At 34.5% G+C, this 22,100-nt stretch overlaps 1 protein-coding gene across 4 annotated transcripts in view; it reads left to right on the top strand.

Annotated features, from left to right (window-relative positions):
• XRCC4 (X-ray repair cross complementing 4) overlaps window positions 1–22,100 on the top strand; it is an 89,052-nt gene that overhangs the window by 24,686 nt on the left and 42,266 nt on the right. For all 4 annotated transcript variants that reach the window (XM_026718758.2, XM_026718749.2, XM_087927109.1 and 1 more), the window contains 3 exons: window positions 13,756–13,922; window positions 15,466–15,618; window positions 18,695–18,798. In XM_026718758.2, coding sequence (XP_026574543.1) covers window positions 13,756–13,922; window positions 15,466–15,618; window positions 18,695–18,798 — 424 coding nt within the window. The remainder of the gene's footprint in view (window positions 1–13,755; window positions 13,923–15,465; window positions 15,619–18,694; window positions 18,799–22,100) is intronic.

Below are 22,100 nucleotides of genomic sequence, written 5' to 3'. Positions count from 1 at the left end.
TCTGCTCGTGTACATCAGGGATGGAGAACTATGGTCCTTTTATGACTTGTGGAATTCAACTCCCAGAATTCCTGAGCCACCATGGGTGTTGAAGTCCACAGTCATAAAGGGGCCATAGTTCCCCACCTCTGATGTACATGCAGGCATCGGTGAGGTAAAGGTGGTGCACACAGCCTCATTTCGTGTTTGATGCACAACATGGCATTTGTTATGGCTGGTTATCATCTGTGGGTCCCCCTCTGTGGAATTGGTGTAAATTATTAACTATTTATGAATTCTGGTATTAATACATTGTCATTTAGCATTGATGTTCTCTGATTTTATTATTGCATTGTTGCAGCCTCCTATTCACTTACCCACCTACCCTGCCTCCACCCATATTTGACTCTTGCTAAGACTTTTATGACACAGCGCTGCCATAGTTAAGTCATAGCCTTGGTATAATATTATGACTGTGGAGGCATTTACTTTTACTGTAGAATTAAAGAGCCAAAATCTAAACAAAAAGAAAATAGGAGACATTGTTTTCCTTGTTAAGTTATCATTTTAAAATGCTTGATCATAACTAGGCAAAAAAAAAATCATAGTCATCTACAACCAGAGGAAGATGTGTATTTTTCCCAGCTTTACATGAATCATATTTTTTTTTGTACTACAGTTTGCACTTTGACCTTTAGGAATAGTGCTGCTTTTAGAATAGTGATGATAACCATGACAGAGATATTGAAAGCTTGTGGATTTTAATTGCCATGTAATTAAAATCAGACGTGCCAGACAGTATTTCTATAACATTTTAAGCAGAAAGGTTTGTGTTTGGCATTGTTCCAATGCTGCATATGTTCATCAAATTGCAGCCTATTTATGCTATCTGGAAACACATGTGTTTAGTTTTGGGAACAATGGACTTTCATCAAGGCCACCTCCTAGGACAGCAAATACAAAAAGTATGTAGTAAGTATAGTACCAAAATGAAAATAAAATATATGCTTGTTCAGATTTCACGTAATCACTTCATACTGTAGAAGACAGTGGGAGTCTGCTAAAGACATTTAAAGCAAAAAGGACTTAACTTGTGTCATTTTTTATAGCTTGGAAAATAGTTAAAGCATTAAAACAGTTGAGGAAATTTTTTAAAAAGGCAATTGTTTTCTGTGAGTGTCTATATAGATTTAATGCTGGTCTTCGTTCACCTCTGCATTTCTCACAACCTTCTGATATAAACGTTCGTTATGCTTTTCCTGTGCAAGTGAGAACAGAAAAGTGCCTGGCTAAAATCTCCCCTACCACACAAAGGATACCTCCCAAGTTGAACATGACTATTAAATTAAAGACTTTTTAAATCAATTATTGATGGGTATATGTGTGAAAAAATGCTTAATTGAGTCCTTGGCCAATCATTTCATTGTTAATGAAAATAATACACAGTTGCTGTATTAAATATATTCTGATAAAAATTTAGATTTCTATCTGATACTATAGAATATAATATGTGCAACTTTCATTAATGATTGTGCAGATAGGCATGATAGCTTCCTATGGAAAACATGTTTCTTATAGCACATTTCTTTTTATATTTACTATTAATTAATAAGAGTAGAAGCCTTTTGAACTGTGTTTGACCTTCCTGAACCAGGAACACTTCAGTACAAAAGATATTTACAGCTCTGACATGCTGTTCCTAGGTAAACTATAGATTTAAAAGCAGTAACAACAAATAATTTGTGGAAAGTAAGATGGGACTTTCACTGTTGTGGCTACATATGAGAACTGGATGTAATTTTAAGTTCAAATTATGTCAATGTTCTTGCCTTTCCATTTCATTTGGGATTATTTTTCATTATGATTTTGCCCTGGTCTTTGTTTTTTAAAACAAGTTCCTCAATAATATTACACAGTAATATTCTCTTCTGGTAGATAACCATCAGGATGATATAGCAAAAACAGAAAACATAAACAAAATAGTCTAAAATTGTACTTATTGTATAATTCATTTAATTTAGTGAATGTGTCCATATGTGTTTACTAAATGCAGAAGAACAGTTGAGACTACACTTATGGTGAAAATGTTTATTCGATTTCACATTTTGTTTAGAAAATGAGATACTTTGTTCTTGGTTTTCCCATGATAATGCAAGATTCATAGTCTGAGAAGGCAAATTCTTTGCAGGATACAACATTTTAATAAGTATGGCAATAAAAAACCTCAGTAGAATAAGGTTTCGATTTCATTTTTTTATCTGTCAAAATTTGAGAATTTAAGTTTGGTAGATTTCAGATTCATGTTATTTCATTCAATATAATTGATTCCTTATATTATGTAACAGTTATTATATAGATCTGTGGTATGCAGAATCATACAATATATAATCATATTGTCCAAGGCCGGTCCTAATTGATGTTAATAGGGAAAGATCCAGCTCACAGTTTTTTTGTGGTGTGCCACAGGGCTCATACTCTCTTCACTCCTTTATAAACATCTATTTGAAGCTGCTAGGTGAGATCATCATGGATTGAAGTATCTGTAGTATATGGATGATACTCTATATTTCCACTCCTGGTGAACCGGGTGATACTGTTGCTGCCCAGAAGACCTTAAAGACCTAGCTCTGCCAGTTGGTTTGGGGATCCATGGGTGGGTGGGTACACGTTAAAGGTGGTTGAAACATTAATAACAAATCCCACCTGTATCCTCTCATGTTACTCCTGCCTTACCCACCCTTTATTTAGGGTTCTGTATTGTATTTTTGTAGTATTTGTATAGTTTTATCTTTTTAATATTGTAAGTCACCCGAGTTGTTACCCCATGGTAAGCCAATAAATTTAATTAATAAATAATTTGCATTGTGCATACCACCCTGTGCTCTGCAGGGCCCAAATGACCTTCACCATGTTCTTCCTCCCACTGCTGACAAGGCATACTCAGCTTGGGCCTATGTGAGGCAGCTGCTGGCTACACCAGGCCTTCTTCCTGATGCTATGCACACTCTTCTCATAATGCTTTGGGAGTTTTCTGAGAGCTTCTGATAACTCACTAGAAAGGCACATTCAGCTTTCTCCAAATTACATGTTCTATTTTCCAGATTATGTATGCCTTTCTCACAATGCTGTCCAGAGCGTCACAAGAAGGTTGTGCATGATTTGGATAATGGCATGTGTACTCTTGGGGAAAAAGACTTGTGGGCATCAACTGGGTTGCATAGATCCAAGCCAGGTGTACCTTATCAACAGTGGGAAACAGAAGACCAAAAGAAAACAAAAAGCATGACCATTGAATTGCTATAATTGGTAAAGAAAGTAAAAGATTGTGACAGTTTTAAACACAAACAGAAAGAACCACATGCCTTATTATAATATATTATAACATAGGTCCAGGTGCTGTATCTTGCCCTGTAGTAGAGCATTTTGCTGCTGTTAAAGTAGAATCAAGGCAAAACCCCAAGACAGTTCTTTGAGCTGAAATGTGTGACACATTTGTCAAACAGACTGAGCCCCATAAAAATCTTTGTTTTCATTTCCTTCTCCAAATTGATTAAACAACTGCTTCTGTTGCTCTTCCTGAACCAACATTTTTCAACTGAGCAATAGAATTTAAAAACTCTACTGCATGCTATATATTTTTATATATTTAAATTGACTTTCTCTCCATTGAGGGAAATCCATATAAATGTTTCTTCCATTTTTTGAAGTAGGAAAATAGTAATGGGTGTATGCTGAGCAATAACCTACATTAAGTTAAAACAGCTGTAGTTCAGCTTTTTGGTCCTAAAAATCTGTGGGATTGGCTGAAGTTCATTTTGGAACTCACTAATTCTTCATGCATTTATCCTTTTGTGTTAACTTTTGGCTTCTCTCTGAAGAAAAAAAAAGACTAAACATTCTTAGATTGTAATGTTTAGTAAACAGACTGTGTATTGCTGTGGAAACTGAGAGAACCCACGTATTAAATTTGTAAACTCTATAAATATGAAAGTTGCACATATCAGAGAATAGCTTTTACTTAGGTTTGTCTGTATGTGTCTCAAAGTATTTGTTTTTATTTCATTATCTATTTATGATATCATTATCAGATTGTATTAGTAATAAAAAGGAAAAGTGGTATTATAATACTACCCTTTAATTTCCCTGATACTAAGCCTTTGTAACACATGGGGAATAATGCACATGCTGGAATGGATTTTTTAAAAATTTGGAATCAATTCAAATTAAAAAATAATTTAGCTTCTTGCATGGTCACAAAATGAAAGTGAGAGTGCTTTTTGAACATTGAGAATAGATAATTTAATAAAGGGTTAAATTATTCTGATTTAACCAGTACAATATGGTCATGCAGGCATTCTAAACAGGGATTACACCAGACACCTCTTTTCTGAGCCAACCAGATGTATGATCCTTTTCCATATTCAAGAATGGTGCTCCCTGAGTGAAATGTACTATAATGAAGGATTGTAGTAATAGGCTCTTGACTGAACAAATTTACCCATGCACAACTATTCCCATTTGGGAAAACAGTTTACCACACAAAATTTCTCTTAAGAATTAGAACACTGTAGGAGGGGTTATTATGACAAGGTTAAAAGCAAACAGTTTGAGTTGTTCTGTTAGAATTACATTGCACAGGTGTCAACTGTTCTCTAAAAGCAAATTACTGCCAGCTTCTTATGATTAGGAGAAATGGGCAAAATTTGGACTTACTATCAGTATAGCTTCCGGTAATATTTGGGTATTGCTGGATTTTTTTCAAAGAGTTACCAATAACTTACCAAAGCTGTATCGTTGAATCACTGTCTGAAGCTTCTACTGCTAATAATCACTTGGGAAAATCTTGGCACACAAGAAACAGTATCAGCTAAACACCAACTCATGCCACTGGATCATGTTGGAGCTGAATTCAGTAAATGTATTGAGTCTACTGCCCCAGTCAATTTCCAAAGGATATTGCTGAACTTGCAAGGCTTCTGTACTTTGCAGAACTGAAAAATAAATTAACAAGAAATCCCAAACTGGTTCTGTTTTACCACTTGTCAGTATGACATAAAAGTATATCATTTTTTACTTTCCCTACCTAGAGTTGCTGACGTACAACTACAAAGATTTTGGTGCTTCCATGGACATTGGATATAATCACATGATCATGTAGAATAAGCTGTTAAGATTCTATTCAGAAATGTAGCTTTATGTGATGACAACTATGAGTTTTATTCCAACTCTTATTATAGAAGTGAAGGAATATGTTGACAGAACACTTAATTTGTGGGCCAAATCTCTTGAGTATTCTTTATAGTAATTAATATTACAAAGTAGTATCCCAGGAAACACAATATTGAATACTTTCCTTGGACTAATATGTAGCAATTTATTTATCACATTAGGTCAGTTAACATTTTAAAAAGATTCTCTGTTCATTTTTTTACTAGAAATGTATCCTGTGATTTCAGAAGAGTTATTTATTGGGGAAAAGATGAATGTGAAACTATTTTAATGACTTCTCTGGACTAGGAAAACCGAATCTGAGAATGATCACTTTATGTGGGTTTGGTGGAATTTAAAATGTGGAGGTGACTTAGTTTTAATGCATTGTATTGCAGGTTAAGTTTGCAATACTGTGCGTCCTACTTGGGGAATAAGCCTTATGTACAAGTTATCCTCAATTTACAGTGGTGATTTCCATCACTAAGCAAATGGTCATAAAGCTAAGTGGCTTCACTTAATCATGACAATTTCTGCAGTCCTGGTTGTTGTTAACTCATGGTCATTAGGCGAGGCAACTTCCTGTTGGCTTCTTACAACCAAAGTCAGTGGGGAAGCTGACATTGCAAGTTTAAGGTCGGCAGATAAGTAAGTGGCTGTTGACAAATGGGGGAGGGATTCAGGGGTTGCAGGGAAAGATCAGGGAGGGTACAAGGTGTGCAAAAAGTTGCAAAAAACTGACACAGTGTGAGCACAGAGGGGCTGGAGAAGGGTGTGTGTGGCAGAGACTTAACCCAGTGACTTTATTGTTAGCTTCCCCATTGATTTTATGAGGAACCTGTCAGTGAAGGTTGAAAATGACAATTATAGGGTGCTGCAACTAGTTGTAAATGTGAACTAGTTCTCAAGTACCCAGATTGCAATCACTAGATAATGGAGTGCTGGGCTGATCACAAATGGTCCTAGGTTGAGGAGTACATATAGATCCCCAAAGGATTGTGATTCCCTGAATGGGAAAAACATAATGAAATGTCATGTGATGGCAAGTGACATGGCGAGTTTGACATCCATGCTCTAGATGATGTTGGATAAGTTGCTATCTCACTAGCGAGTGGTTGGAGAAAAACTGGAGAAGGGAACGCTATCTACATTGTCCTGAACTCATAGAATGACAGAATATAAATCTAATGACTAGATATATAAATCTCATGTTTATTCAGAATATCTTTAAGCTAAATAGGACTGATTCCTGCATATCTCAGCCTATAGTTGTAGAACAAAAATAAATGTAGTCTTGGACAGATACCACATAAGACCTTTATTACAATGTAATAAATAACTTTGTAACAATGAAGGAAATTTGAAGCTGATGCAATATAAGAAGCAATTTTGATTGCATGGTTTCTGAGGCTGTTCAAGTTGTACTCAAACTTGAAGAAATGAATACTGATATTGTGTAGATGCTGTCTATGCAATCAGTATAATAAAAGTATTGCATAGTCTAAAATACTGTGCAAACTAATTTAAAACTGCTCTTTTGAAAAATTGTCACTATATGCATGTAAAAGAAAAAAAAGTGCATTTCCTGAAAGACCTAGCAGAGTTTGGAAACAATTTGTCTCAAATATATACAAAAGACATTTTACGTTAAGCCTCCAGTAAGTAAATCAGTGAAATAATGGCCTCTTGAGGATCACATTTGTTAATCTTGGCACAGATGTTGTAATTCAACTTGCACACACACACACACACACACATTTAAGGGGTCTTTGACATTAGAGTTTTTTGGTGCCTGCTGCTGCCTAATGGTTAGGCATTATAAACATATCCATCCTCTGAAATGTTGCTAGTTCAAAATGCTTTCAAGTTTTTTATAGCTGAAATCCATGTTCATAGTCTGAGTGGTGAGTGATACCATTCCATGCTTGAATTGGTCTTTTGTTTTTAATGACTCTTAAGAGCTAGATATTAGACAGGAGGGTTATTATTTATTTTATTCACTACTAAATATCACTGTATTTCATTTAAATTGAACAGTGACATTTATGGAAATAGTGATAATGTTGGCTTACAGGCATGTATCCTGCCAGACTGTGACTTCATGTTCTGATTTTTAATAGGGTCAGAATTTTTGAGTATTCAAAGAAATTAATTTACTACATTGAATGCTGTTAGTTTTTCTGTCTAGCATTTCCAGAGCTTAAGAAAGGGTTAGATGCACTTTTGTCTACAAACAGTGTAATACACATTTTTTCTTATTTTCCTGAAATGTTTAGCTTGAGGAAGGGATTATAACATATTTCTGCTGTTCACAGTAGTGGAATAAAATGAGAGGGTTCTAGGTACTGTACAATGTCCTTGTGGAGAAGATAGGGATTTTCACACTGTTACTATTGTTACACTGTTACTATTCAATGATCTTAAATAGTCTTGCAGATTTTATACTTCCAAAAAGTACTTTGGTAACATCTGTTTAGAAAACTACTGCCACAAGTTGAACAAAATTTAGAAGGAACTTTTATACTGGTTCATTTCAAGCAGGACATTTTTCAAAGGAGGCTGTGAGAAATTAAGTATGTCTACTTGCATGTATGAATCAGCTCTTGGCTTCTAGTAAAGATACTTATGATGTGGGTAGGGGGGAAGCTAAGGAAAGCTTTGAGAAGGTTATACATCTGGTAGTTTAGAAAAAACATATTTGGAAAAGTGGCTTTTGTATTTAAAAGTAATGTGGAGCTATTGTCTTCAGGTGTGTTTTTTCATCATCAGAATAAAGAAAAATTTGTTTTATGATGAAGAAATAGAAATAGGGAACAAATTCTGTAACTGTCTATAACTGCAACTGAGTTTCCTTTAGCTAAAATTGTTTCAATAACGGAGTCCATTTTTGACTCTTTGCTCAGCTGGCACAATCCAATTGTTTTTAAGATAAATATTTTTGTAATTGCCAGGATTTCCTCCCCTTTCAGTGTGAAGTATTTTTTTCTTTCCCTCTGGAGAGTTTTACCAACAACATTTATATTTTCTACTGAGTAAATATTTACTTGCAGAGTAGAAGAAAATGCTTTGTATAACAACACCATGACAATGCTTGAGTTATTAATTAGTAAACTTTTCTCCTTCATTTTCCCTAATCTTTCATCCAGGTTGGACAATATTTTCACACAGATTTCCACTTTGAAGGAGTTGTCACATAGAATTTAACCACAAAAATCAAGAAGATAGGGAGAAATCAGAGCATCTAGGTATTAAATCATATGGATATGTTTTAGTATCAGTTATAATATAGTCTTAATCTGTTAACCCAATGTGAGCAACTGGCATTTGGGAAGTCAAACTGAGAAATTATTTAGAATGGAGAGTTGAAATATTTTTAAAGCATCTATCTATATGGGAAAGGTGGGAGTGCTGTATATAAATTTACTTGTGAACTGTGCAAATCTGCTTGTGAGATTCAAATCCAGAAGGAATTTGGAGACCTGTGGGTCTAGCCATAAGTGAAAAACAATGCATAAATTGCAGTAATTTTCTTTAGTTATTTAAATATTATATTTATTTATCATTTACTTTTATCCATGGGGAAATCATAAATTCATTTATTATTTTATGGAGTTTCAGTATCATAAATTTTGAATACATGTGCATTAACATGTAAACTCAGTTGAATCTAAATCTTCCAATTAATCATATTGGCAACTGAAACACCCTTTCCCTTAAGACGAGACAGGCCCCTAACCTCCTAGCCTTCCAGAAAGAAGAGCTGGCTTTTTCCACCAGCATCAGAGCAGAGTAAGGCTAGAGCCCAGCTGATGCATGAGGTGTCTTCTTTTGAGGGTATTAGATGAGTAGGTATACCAAACAAACAAACAAACAAATAAACAAACAAATAAATACAGTTCTAAAATGTCTACCTTTTAATTATTTCCAACTATTTTTATTGCTTACAAACTCAAACATTACCAATCAGAAGAAAAAAAAAACACTGAATAAAATTTCAGTATGTTCTTATCATATTTATTATTAATAATTTTATTATATTAAATATATAATTACAAGTTATCTAGCATTTAACATTATATATTTTTTCTTGAATATGAACTTCCATAAACCTAGATATTTAATATTGTGTTTTTCACAATATATTGATTTGGTTCCAGAAAACTATGAACAGAAAGAGTTCAATATAGTTCCTCCCAATAATGCATAAAATACCATTCCAAAGAAGCTGTTCATTTTCAGAAATAACATTTAGGAGAGTGTTACAGATATATAGAGAGAGATATGGAAAAACTATAGTTCTGTGGCAAAAGTCCTCTATTCTAATTTTTAAAAAATACTCTTGGCGTCAGACAGTGGTCATCTAAGTCATTTAAAGGCCAATATGTTAACAGTAAATAAATGACGCAAAAAAGGATTAAAATCTAATTTCAAAAGAGTCTGAAAGCTTTCAGTCTGGTAGTATAAAAAGAAAGGGAGATGAACTGCTGTTGTCAAGACCCAAATAGTTGAGCAAGATCAAGAATCATTAGTCTAGAAATAAATGACAAATTTTGAATATTGCAAGAGGAATTTCCAACCTTCATTTCCAGAAAATGAAACCAGGTTAGCATCAAATCTAATAACCTTCCAGAAATAGGTAAATTTGTAAAAGTATTTAGGGCAGGGGTAGGCTGTTACTGGTTTGCCCTGGTTTGCTAATTTTATCATTTTTAATTGCCGGTTCGGCGAACTAGTAAATCCCAACCCTGGCTGGCCCCTCCCCTCCCAGGAGTCTCCATTTTGGTTCCCAGGTAAGTACATGGCCTATGTGGAGGCTTGGGGAGGGCAAAAAACAGGCTTCCCAGAGGCTCCGAAAGGTCTGGCCTCCAGAGGGCCTCTGGAGCCTGGGGAGGCAGTTTTCACCCTCTTGGAGGCTCGAGAAAAGCTTCCAGAGCTCGGGAAGAGCAAAACACCCCCACCCTGTGGTGCAGGAAGCCCACTAGACTACACCCACCATGGCCATGCCCACACAGCAGAGAACCGGTTGCTAAAATTTTGGAAGCCCACCCTTGATTTAGGGGATAAAGCTGATACCATCAGTGACATTAGTATTCGTTGGGTAATATATCTTCTGATATTTTACTTATGTGAATGGCCAACACAAAAATAGGTTGGGGTGATTTGATTGTCTGGAGAGAATGAAATTTGAATTGCAAAAGAAAGAAAGGAAGAGACCGAAGAAGTTGTGTGTTACATGAATTCATAAAAAAAGAATGTGGAAAAATTAAAGAACAAAGAGTAATGCATGAAGTCATGTATAAACATGACAGAAGCCAGCATGGTTTGCAAGTGAAAAGTGTGGAGAGATATAAGAATGCTTTTATTGCAAATTACTTTTAATTATAAATCTTTTTCTTACCTTATTTGCCTTCTTACCCCTATTTTCTTTGGCTTATTACTTCTTTCTCTTTTTCTATGCTTTGCATAAATATTTCTTACCAAAAGTAAATAGCATGATGAGTGTAAAGGATGGGGAAATGGCATGATAAAATGTAATCTTAAGAATGGCATTAAAATATATGATATTTTTCACCATTGCAATGTTAGACTTTGGATTCACCTAAGCTTTGTCAACATTTCTCATATATCATATAATGATGGAAAAGAGGAGAAACTTTCTCTCTGATGAGAACTGGGAAACTACTAGCTCTGACCCAACAAAAACATGTATATGGGAAGTGCATTTAGTCCCACCTGGATGAAAACTTTGTCTTTGAATTAAATGATTCAAGTATCCCATGCTTGTTTTGCCTTTAAGAGTGAAAAATCAGTGCCCTCCTTTGATTTATTGACAGGGTTTAATTCTTTTCCTACTGGGTGCCCTTTGGTTTGGTGGGACTGTCACTATCAGCTTTCTCATATCTGGAGGAATTGGGGAGGGGGAAGTCTGGCCTGCAAATGTAAGTAATATAATTTGTAGAGCTTTGTGATGCAATTTATTGTGACTATTGCTGGTTCAGAGGATTTTAAAAGCAATAGAAGGTGGGATTTTTTTTTTTAATGTATCAAATGTGTTAAAGCCCTGGCAGTCAAAATGGAAGGCCCACATTGAGAAGGGTAACCAACAGACACCAAGCAGTAAAAGAGGAAAAGACTGTGGTCTTCAAGTCTAATGGCATAAAATAAATAACTTTTATCAGGATTAAAAAAAAATTGGCAGGGGAAAGTATATACTGTAGATGGAGTACTTGGAAGCCAAAGCTAATGTATGTTGCCAACTAAAACTACTTAGAAAAAAGTAAAGAGGCTGAATGGTAGATTTGGAGTGTACGCTTTCTATGGCTGTATCTGTGTTTTGGTGGAAGTATTCTCCGTATCACCTGTTTTTCTTTTTGCAATATGTTGCTGACCCATATTGAGGACAAATATGATTAGATTTTGGGTTCTCAGAAGTGAACTGTGCCTTCTTCTTAAACTCACAATCTCTTTCTTATCACAGGAAGGAGGCAAAGTTTTCCTTCTGCTATTATTTAACTTCACTTTGTTATTCTTTCTAAACTGATAGACAGTACGTAATATTCCTGGTTAATTAGAAATGTGCCGGTTAAAACTCAATTTTGTTATGTAGATGGCGAAACAGTAAAGCAGTAAAGAGATTTTCTGCCAGTAGCTTGTATTTAAGGACAAAAGTATTCTGAAAAACATTTTTAAGTAGAAGGATTGCAGTCAAATGAAGCTGGAACTCAGTAAGGGGATAAATCGATGTGTGAGAGGATATTGCCAGTGTCATAGCCGTTAAATACACTATTTGTGATCCAAATTAAGCTTTGCCATATTGTAAAATTCCTGAATATATCAATAAATTTTTGTTGTTATATGTGACTTAAAAGTGATTTGTTAGTTACATTTAGCTGGGGATGATTTTGGGCTTCAGAAAGAGTTTTCAAAATGAGTCTATATTAAGAAAACCAGCTGTAATTATTTGAGAATGAGAATAGTGCTGTTGCACATAATGGCAAAATATTTTTAGTGCTCTGTTTAAACTTGCATATTTTGCCTTAGTCTGGGCATTATCTCATGCTTATTCTTATGAATTACCAATCTTGGAGTCAAACAGCAGAATAGAAAAAACTCCTTGCCTTCAATAGCTGAGACTTCTAACATTCTGAAAAGTTCTAGAAGGATATGATTTCAATTACTGTCATTGAAAAAAATTGTGCTCTTCATCGATCATAATTTCTGTAAAATAACTAAAATCACTGTATTTATATTGACACATCAATTCCAAATGTAGGTTTGAAAGACATATATAATCTCCATGACTTTTGAAAGTAAAAAGGCAAAAACTCAAGGAGAAGTAGTTCTCAAGACATGGTGTCTGAATACCTAACAGTTACTCTAGTCTAGACACTTCATATGTGTTTCATAAATTTTCTTAAATGTCAATCTCTTTATGAATATTGGTTTACTGAGAAGTTTAACATCAATTTATGTGCACTGTGCATATTGTGATATGCCATGATACTCTGCTTTTTAAAATACTAAAACTATTCATAATATTGTTCTGCCAGTTCACCCTGCTTTGTCCTTATTTCAAAAGCATGATGCAAGTCTAAATTTATATTTAGCAATTGTGCAATTCAGTTGTAGCAGTGTAAGTTAAAATGGTTATCCAAACTATTTGTAACTGATTGCTTATTACTTGGTAATTCTTAACACAGGGCAATATAGGAAAGAGAGAAGTAACTGTTTGATCAGTTTGCCCTGTTTATTAACACACAATATGTGAACAGAGTCTGCATGGAGTCAAGTTCTTTTGTTTTCCATATTTCAAACAAAGACTTATTTGCTTGGTCTCCAGAAAGCATTTAAAAAGGATCTTCACAAAACACATTAACATGATGAAGCATTTCTCCTTGAAACATTACAGATAGTACTTGACTTACAACCGATTGCTTAGCAATTGTTCGAAGTTATGACAGACCTCCCTGGGGGTACTTACAATCTGGTTCCAGAGTGGGCCATGTTGTAAAGTACTCTTACTTCAGCTTTCCTTGTGAAGAACATTAATGTGAGGATTGATCATAATGTTACTTTTTCATCATTTTGATAATATTAATGCCTAAATCATGGAACCGTGAAAAGTTGGGAGGAATTTGTGATAATTAGAATGAAATGAATGAAATTTAAACATTGCCTGTAAAAACACATTGATGTTATTAGCAGTGAAGCACAAAAATACAACTTGTAGAAAGATTGAAATTGTATTTGGTTGACTGACCGATTACTTGTGTAGTTAATCTTTCATTGAAAATAAATCTAATATATTTTCTTGTATTCTAAAAATCCATCTTTTATATATGACATCAACAAAGCTTTCAATTTTTAATGTCAGTTATAGATATTTTAAAATGACTAAGTGCACTAACATATTTGTTCCCTCACCTGTTGAAAAATCAATATTGATACATTAGGTAGTTAGGAGAAATAATCAGATAAACATCCAGTGCTTCCTGCTCCCTTTTGCCTTGTAAAATGAATTTCAGGGCCTTTTATATTAAAAAATATGTTTACTTTCTTTTGCCCTAGTTTAGACTTGGATCATTGAAATTACAAAGAGTTACAAACTCACCTGAAGTCATTAGAGAGTTGATTATCCATTGCCTTGATTGTGTAAAAGAACTACATGCCAAAAATGATCACCTACAAAAAGAGAATGAAAGGCTTCTGAATAATCTGGGTGACATGCAAGAACAGTAAGTTGAAAAATAATATTCACAGGTTTTTTAAAACTTTTCTTCTGATTCCCTCATATTTTTTATTATGTGAATACAATGCCTATTTACTAAACCAGGGATTAATTAACCAGGAATTAATTAAATCAGTTGGATATGACCTTTATTGGATTACATCCATCAGTGAAAACACAGAAATATATTTTCTCGCTGTTTAAGTCCTGCTGAAAATTTGAATCTTGCTAGGTGTATTGCAGAGATATTTATTTATATATTGATACGTTTTTATTATTTCTAGGCTATTCTTCCTCACCACTCCCCAAACTAATTAAACTTAATTTATGTACAGGAGTTCTGCAGGTAGTTGATTAGTATCTCTAATGTTTCTAGCAAGATTTACCGAATTGACCTCTGCAGTAATGATACCCAGTCATTTGCATTTAAATTACTTGACTTATTTATTAGCTATTTAATATTCACATCATAGGATTCTTTGTCATTTATGAAGTTATTTAGTAGATAAATCTGTAAAAGTTATATTTTCTAACATTTTGACATGGACTAGTGTACGAGGACTCAAATATATTTGATATAAATAAAAAGTTTAAATGCATTTAGTCATTTAATGTACACAAAGAAATGTGCTTTTAAATTGGAAGACTGAAGTGCCCAATCCTATTCTACAGTATTCCAATTCTACATTGCTTTACTTATAGGATGATGCATGTAGAATTAATATATTATACATACACATGATATAATACACATACATACTCCTATGTATTATATCAGATATATTTAGTGCCATTGTGGATGGATGTTTTGATGGGTAAATCCCCAACATCAGTAACAATTTGCAATTACTATATGCAGATTCAATGTTTTAGTGCTCGTGTAGTAGCATGACAAGTGATTGCACTTCTGGAAAGTTTGGCAATACTTTGCTTTTCTAATTAATGAGACTGTACAGCAGAACGAGATTCCATATGGTCCTGATACACATGTGGTAGTACTAACAAAATGACCTATTTATAAAATAGCTGCTATCACTGGCAGATTTAATCCCAAATTCATTTACTGGCAGGCAAAGTAGCTCTCAGGATGCTTTCTGTCAACTCACTGGGACACTGAGAGATTGAAAGGTATGGTTGCAGCAAATAAGATGCTAGACAATGATGCTTTACTTTCAGAATGCAAGCAGTACGCATGCTAGCAATATGCATTGTGCAAATAAATTGACAGCATTCAGTATGAGCCTGCATATTTTGAGATTTTTTCCATAAGCTATTATATAGGTTTTTTTAAAATTCAGCTTGCATCTTTGATATTCGATTAAAATAATTATCTCTTCCAAATGTAAAATCAATAAATATGTATAATATTTGTATCAATAATGAAATCATAATCGAATTATTTTGCTGGTATAGTCTTGCTTCTATTCACTGTCATCATTTCCGCCACACTCGATGACTTTGATTTAAGCTTCCCAAGAAGATCAACATTGTATTTTTTTACAATTATCTTATTCTTTATTATGCAATTAACAAAGGCATTTGTTTTTAAGATTACAAAAATGTGTTGAAGCTAAAGAAGAACTGGAAACTGATCTTTATAAGCGATTTGTCTTGGTCCTCAATGAAAAGAAAACAAAGATAAGAAGTTTACTGAAACATTTAAAAGAAGTCAAAGAAATGGTACCAGAAACTGCACAAGCAAGGTATAATTTATTATTTTCCTTCCACTAAGTAAACATCATGCATGAAATAGATGTAGCTCTGTTCTCTATTTTGTGCAGGCTTCAAAATTCAAGGACTGCGTGTCCTTGAAATGAAGTAATATATTACTTAGTTCTATAGTACTAAGCACTCCAGCATTCTCATGAATGGCAATGATACATTTATTGTAGTAAGGTGACCAACCACCTCCTTTAGGGAGGACAGTCCTCCTTTTGTAAGTTCTGTCCTCCCTCGAAAAGTGTCCTCCTACATGTCCTCCTTTTTGATATTTGAAGAATAATCTATAAATCTCCGTATTTGATCGATGCCTTCTGATCTGTTGTGTGTGATGTGACGTATTTGACATGACAATTCATCAAGGCTCGTTACAGTGTGGCGAGATGCGATTATGAGACGCATGCGCTCCACATAGGAGAATTGTTTTGAGGGAGTGTGACGCGCGCAAGAGTGTGCTGCACATGCAAGAGTGCCCCGGCTTCGTTTTTTTTCTTCAATTTATTTGTGTCCTCCTTTTCATTGTAAAAAAGTTGGTCACCTTAATTGTAGTGTATATTTGAAGCATTCTATTTAATAATTTAATATGCTTAATTTATTTCTTAAACTGCATATTTTTAAAATAAAATAGTTAATGAGAAATGAAATCTGAAAACTATTTTCTCTTGCAAATGATCTACTTATGGGTCTGTGATTGCTAGAGAATACTAATTGAAAGTAAGTGTTTTCCCTATAAATTCATTAAAAATATTTCAGCTTAGGTTGATGTCATTGATCCTAACAATGGGACCTAAAAATGGCAATTTTTCTTAATAAGACTTAAAGATTAAAGCCGCTCTGTATTCATATATAATTCAGAAAATATCAAACTACTAAATGTGCAGAGTTTTGCAGTAACAATAGTATTATAATGCTATTGATATTAGGACTATGCTGCAATCTTTTTCCAAGCCCAAATAGTGATTCAAAGTATATATGCAATGTTTATCAGGAACATTTTAAAACTATTTAAGATATTCTTGGTAGGAGCTACATCTTTTAAGAATACCCAAGGGTCAATACACACCTATAAATGGAATAAATACATATAGTTCGTAAGTTAAACCATTCATTTAATGACCTTTTGAAGTTATGGTAATGCTGAACGAGTGGTCCCTGACATTTCAGCCATTGCAGCACCCTTGCAGTGTCACATTATTAAAATTTTAGGCGCTTGGCAGCCGGCCCGCACTTATGACTGCAAGCTCCTCCATCTACCTATCTCTTCCCCACCCCATCTTTGCCCTTTTAGTTGCCCTGCTCTGACTAACACTGCAGGCATTGTCAGTCTGGTCCTGCTGCCTCTGCTAGCCTTGGTGCCTCCAATTGACCTTTGCTGTCTTCCTTCTGCATTTTTTCCTGAGGCCTCAGCTGCTTTTTGCGCAAAGTGCATGTGGCCTTGTCTAAACTGTGTATGGCTTTCTCATGAGAAAGGCACCTGTGCTTTCATATAGCTGTGTATATAATAATTGCCTTTTTTTAAAGGCTAGAAAAAAGCAATGACTTTTTTCTGTATTGTTGCCAATAAAATATTTACATAATTATCCTAAACTCCACTGACATAAGAATGTCTTTACTTAAATAAAATTATGGATCAACTTTGGTTAAGTCTTGCCTTGAGATGAAATTTTGGAACTTAAATATATAAATGGGATTGAAATAAACATTAAATTTAACCAGGAGACCATTTCATTTCTTGTATTTATATTTGTTTTTATTATTACATTGACTTCGACACACAATGATGTTAATATAAGATATATAATTGAAAACATTTCTGGAGATAATTATAATGCATGCTTATAGGCTAAAAATACAACTTTTTTGTTCTGGTGTGAAAGAAAGCTATATAGAACCTGACTATGTTTGTGACCTGGGGGTATTTTTATTATGACATTTTTATGATTAACATAGCTAACTTGCTTTGCTTTTATTTATATTTAAATATATAATGTGAGAACTTATATAATAGGATTCCTGATAACATACCCTACCATCATCTCTATAGGATTTAGTTATTGGAAAATATTTTATCTTACTGGTTAATCTGTCATGTTAGAATAGATTTGGCATGCATCAAAAGCTAAGCATATACTTACTTTTTCCCTAAGGCACTGAATGACTGCAAAGTTTGATTTAATGTTATAGAAATGTTATATACAGAGTTTTGCTGTGCCATAAATTGGGAAGAAAACATACGACAGTATAACAGATAAGATATTAAAAGTTTAATGAGAACCAGCATCTGTCAACATTATTGGTAACATTTAGACAAATAGGACTAACATTGACTTTCATGGCTTTGAATGTCTCACATTGGCAGTGGGACAACAGCTATTAAAGCATTTTTGTAAAATTGAAGCCAGAGATTAGGGAAAGAAAATAGAGTGTGGAGATATAAAGAATTCAAAAGGAAAAAGAGTGAAAAGTTCAATAACAAATAAAATATGTAATAAAATGTGTGTTCTCTATTCCTTTCACTTATTTATTTCATTTATATGCCCTTCCTCTACCCTCAACTCTCAAACAACTCTGCGACTTACAACTAAGGTGGGTAGATAGGTGGGTAGGTAGGTAAGAAGGTAAGTAGGTAGTAGACAAGAAGGAAGGAGGGAGGGAGGGCAGGAGGAAAGATGATACAACTGATCTTAAGCGCCAATATTCGTAAGAAGTATTCAACATGAATCAAAACAAAGCAAAACAAACAAAAGGACAAAAGGAGGGTTCTACAATCACCTTGTACCCAACGCCTGAGAAAACGACCTTCAATAGTTTCTTGAATGTCAGAATGCCGGGAATGACACAAATCTCTTTTGTCTATTTTCAGTCTCCATCATTACAACAAGAAATGTGTTTGTAAAAATAATTTACTGTTTCAAATGCTACCCAACATTACAAAGTAAAATTAATTAAAATCATTCCTTTTTTTCTACTAAGGCATATTGTCCTTTTCTTGCCTTTTTATGAACTTCATATGTTCTACAATACTGGTGTATTTTGATAACGTTTTGATTTTTTTTTTAGGGACACAGTAATTGCTTCAAAAAGTACAGTTCAAAAAGAAAATTATGAAGGAAGCACTGATGAAGAAAGTGAAAATTTGATACAACTGACAACATCAGAGTCAAGTAAGATAGACCAAGTTGCTTATATTGATGTCATTACAACCATCCATTCTAATTGATCCAAACTGTCAGGTTCTTTATTAATATGAAAGCATACAATTTTAAAAGCTTTAATCTTGGAGAGAATCATGTTCAGTAAGTCCATTTTGGTGCTTTAAAAATCAAAATATTAAGATACAGATTTTTCTAATAATAATAAGGTACCGGAATGAAAGCTGTGCATTGAGATAGATAGTGCACTGAAAAGATTATAAATGCCTTTACAGAATTGGAAATGGTTACAAAATGTATAGTAGACTGAAAGAACAACCATCCAGTCAGTCCTGAACTTAATTAAAGACTGACTTATTGAACTGATTATTATTAACGGGAACTCAGTTACTATAGATGTGGTGAAAAAGAACAACTCAGGGAAAAATTGCATTCTTGACAGGCAGACAACTCATTGTCTTTTTCCCCTTTTATATTTAATTTGGTGAAACAAAATTAAATATTTAATTTTGCTTTATATTTAATTTGGTGAAACAATTTGCTTAATTTTTTTTAATTATCGGGAGGAAGCAATTGTCCTTTCACTGATTTTGAGATAGATGGCCAAAGGACATTTTTATTATGGAATCCTCTTTCCCTCTTTAATTTAATCTCCAGAGAACTTCTGTTTGGCTTCTCCAGTAACAGGACTTTTCTAAGTTGTAGTAGGCTGCTGGAAATCGTTGGATAATTTCTCTTCTTCCAGAGGAATTTGGACATCATCCACTCATTTCTTTGCTCAGAAATTTGGTGAAAAATCTCAGCTGTTCCCTTTTCTAGTTCTGTATGTTTTTGATACAGTGAAAAACAACCAGCAAATTTTGAAAAAGCAAACACATGGAAGAGGGACCTGACTTTATTTTTATATATTAGAAGTACTTCTCGACTTACAACCACAATTGGGACTGGAAATTTAGTTACTAAGCAATGTAGTTGTATAGCAAGATAACACTGGGCTGCATACTTAGTGATACCAACTCTGGTAATTCCTGTTGCCATCATTAAGCAAATTTTACTGGTTGTGAGCCAAGGACCCACCCAGTGCCTTCCAACATTTAGCCTCAGTAAGATAAGGGACTGCCTTCAACTTCTCTCACCCACTCCCCCCGCCCCCCCATCTTTGCCCTTTTGTTTACCATGCAAGGCTCTGGGGCTGCTTGCCACACCCTAGGAAGCCAACACCCCAGCCTAGTCCTGTTGCCCTTGCCACCCTGCACTCCAAGATCCCTGCTGCCCTGCACTCTTCCATTCCATCTAATCTTTGCAGTCTTCTTGCCTGACCTGGCTGCCTCACCTGCTCTGAAGCTGGCTTTGCATTGCAAAATGGGGGGTAAGTGTAAGAGAGCCAAAATCAGCCCTTGAGCCACATTGTCCCAAAATGTCTCTTTGGAAAGAGCTACTGGGCAGAGTTGGGGTGGTAGGAGACTAGAAGGTCATAGATGATGGAGAAATTGGCAGGTGGAGGAAGTTGCAGCAACTTCCCCCCCCCCCCCATACACACACAGTTATTAATGCAGGCAGGCTGCCAAGTACAGAGTTTTGTTTACAGCAACAGCCATAACTTCCTGCATAGATTGTAAGTCTTTTCATTCAGCACATTGTAACTTTGAACAGTCACTGAACAAATGGTCATAAGTCAGGAATTACTTTCTGAATCATGAATTGATCTCTCATAAGAAGGAAAGACTTTCCATGAATGAAATTATCAAGAACATCATTATTTTTTAGGAAAAAAAACCATAAATGAAGCCTCTTCAGCAGCTTGTAAGGGAAATTGCTCTCACATTAATTCTTAAGCCTATAAATAATGTTGAAGCAATGTCATGTCTCTGACATTTGGTCCTAAGTAGATTTGAAACAGACTCTCAATGTGTGGGTAACTTAAATTGCAAGACTCTTTGTAAATCATTGTGCTCTCTCATGTGTTCAAAACAAATTAGAGTGTAATGTTTATAGGTCTCTTAGCTGTTTATAACTTTTACCTGACACTGCTTTCTTTGGCAAAGCATTGTACTGCTGGGAAGCTGGTTTATTTTGTTTACATATATTGTTGCTCAGACTGGGCTGTTACAGATGTCTTTGGCAAAATTATCCTCAGATCTTTGATTTGCAAAGAGTACTTTATTCTACTTTTTTGTCATTCTTTCCCATAACATTTAAGTTTTTCTGTTTGGTATATATTAGTAATAAAAGCACTCTATTCATTATTTTAACTCATGTCTGGTACTTATTCATGGATTGATTTGGTTGTATTTTCAGCAATTAAAAGACTTGGTTTGTTTGTTTTCCTCCATTTTGCAATCTAAATTTGCTATGTAGAAGTAGTTCTTAACAATGCAAATCTCTCATGCCAATGAAATACTGTACTATTTGTTGGTTAATTTTATCTATTTTCTGATAATCAAAAAAAAAATATCATGGTGGAGTTAGTTAGCCAGGTATTGCAATTAAAAAATGGTTATTTTATCTCAAAAAGTGGTTTCATTTATTTCAGAATGCAAAATCATTTCCCCATTTGTACCTAAAGCACAACATGTATTCAAAACATTATTTTTCTGCTACGTTTCCATGACATTGCCTTCTGAGTTCATGAGTCAGACTAAGCCATCATTGACTGCCCCAGTATTAAAATAGTCTTTCCCTCCTTAAATCAATGACAATTTCAAGGTTCATAAAATCCATGACACTTCATCACTCATTACATCAGTACTGGATAGGATCAGAGAGGTGCTAATTGGGCATTTCAGCCTGATACGGGTGTGTCCCATCCCTGATGGGTTTGTGCTGTGCCAGAACCAACACAGCAGCGCTGTTGCAGTAGTGTGTCAGATTTGTGTAAGGACAGTAGAGCTCTATTTTTTAGTGCAAAGGTTGCCTTTCTGTCCTTTAGCAATTCTGTTACAGCTGCATTCAAATGCTTCAACCCTTGCCTACTCAGAGAGCACAATTTAGCAGATGGACACCATTAAAAAAGGTAGAATGGTGGAAACAATCAGCAGCCATTAATATAAATGATAATCTCATACTAGTACTAGGTTGCTCTGCTGGCAGTACTGCAAGTGTTTTAACCTTATGGCTTTACTACAAGGCTGAAAGAATAGGACAATTGAATGAATCCACTACCTCTACATCTTGAACAGAATACAAAGGCACTAGAAATTTGTATATTTATGTATGTAAAGAAAGGAAATGAAGCAAAAGAAATCCAAAATAAAAATACTGCTTTTTATCATTTCCAATCTTTAATGTAGGGATTTTTCAAAGTTAAGTTCAGG

The sequence above is a fragment of the Pseudonaja textilis genome, chromosome 2 (genome assembly GCF_049901715.1).
Source record: "Pseudonaja textilis isolate UNSWEBS1 chromosome 2, rPseTex1.2, whole genome shotgun sequence".
Taxonomy (NCBI): Eukaryota; Metazoa; Chordata; class Lepidosauria; order Squamata; family Elapidae; genus Pseudonaja; species Pseudonaja textilis.
Note: the sequence above shows the minus strand (reverse complement) of the source record. Positions and strands in the feature narration are given on the sequence as shown.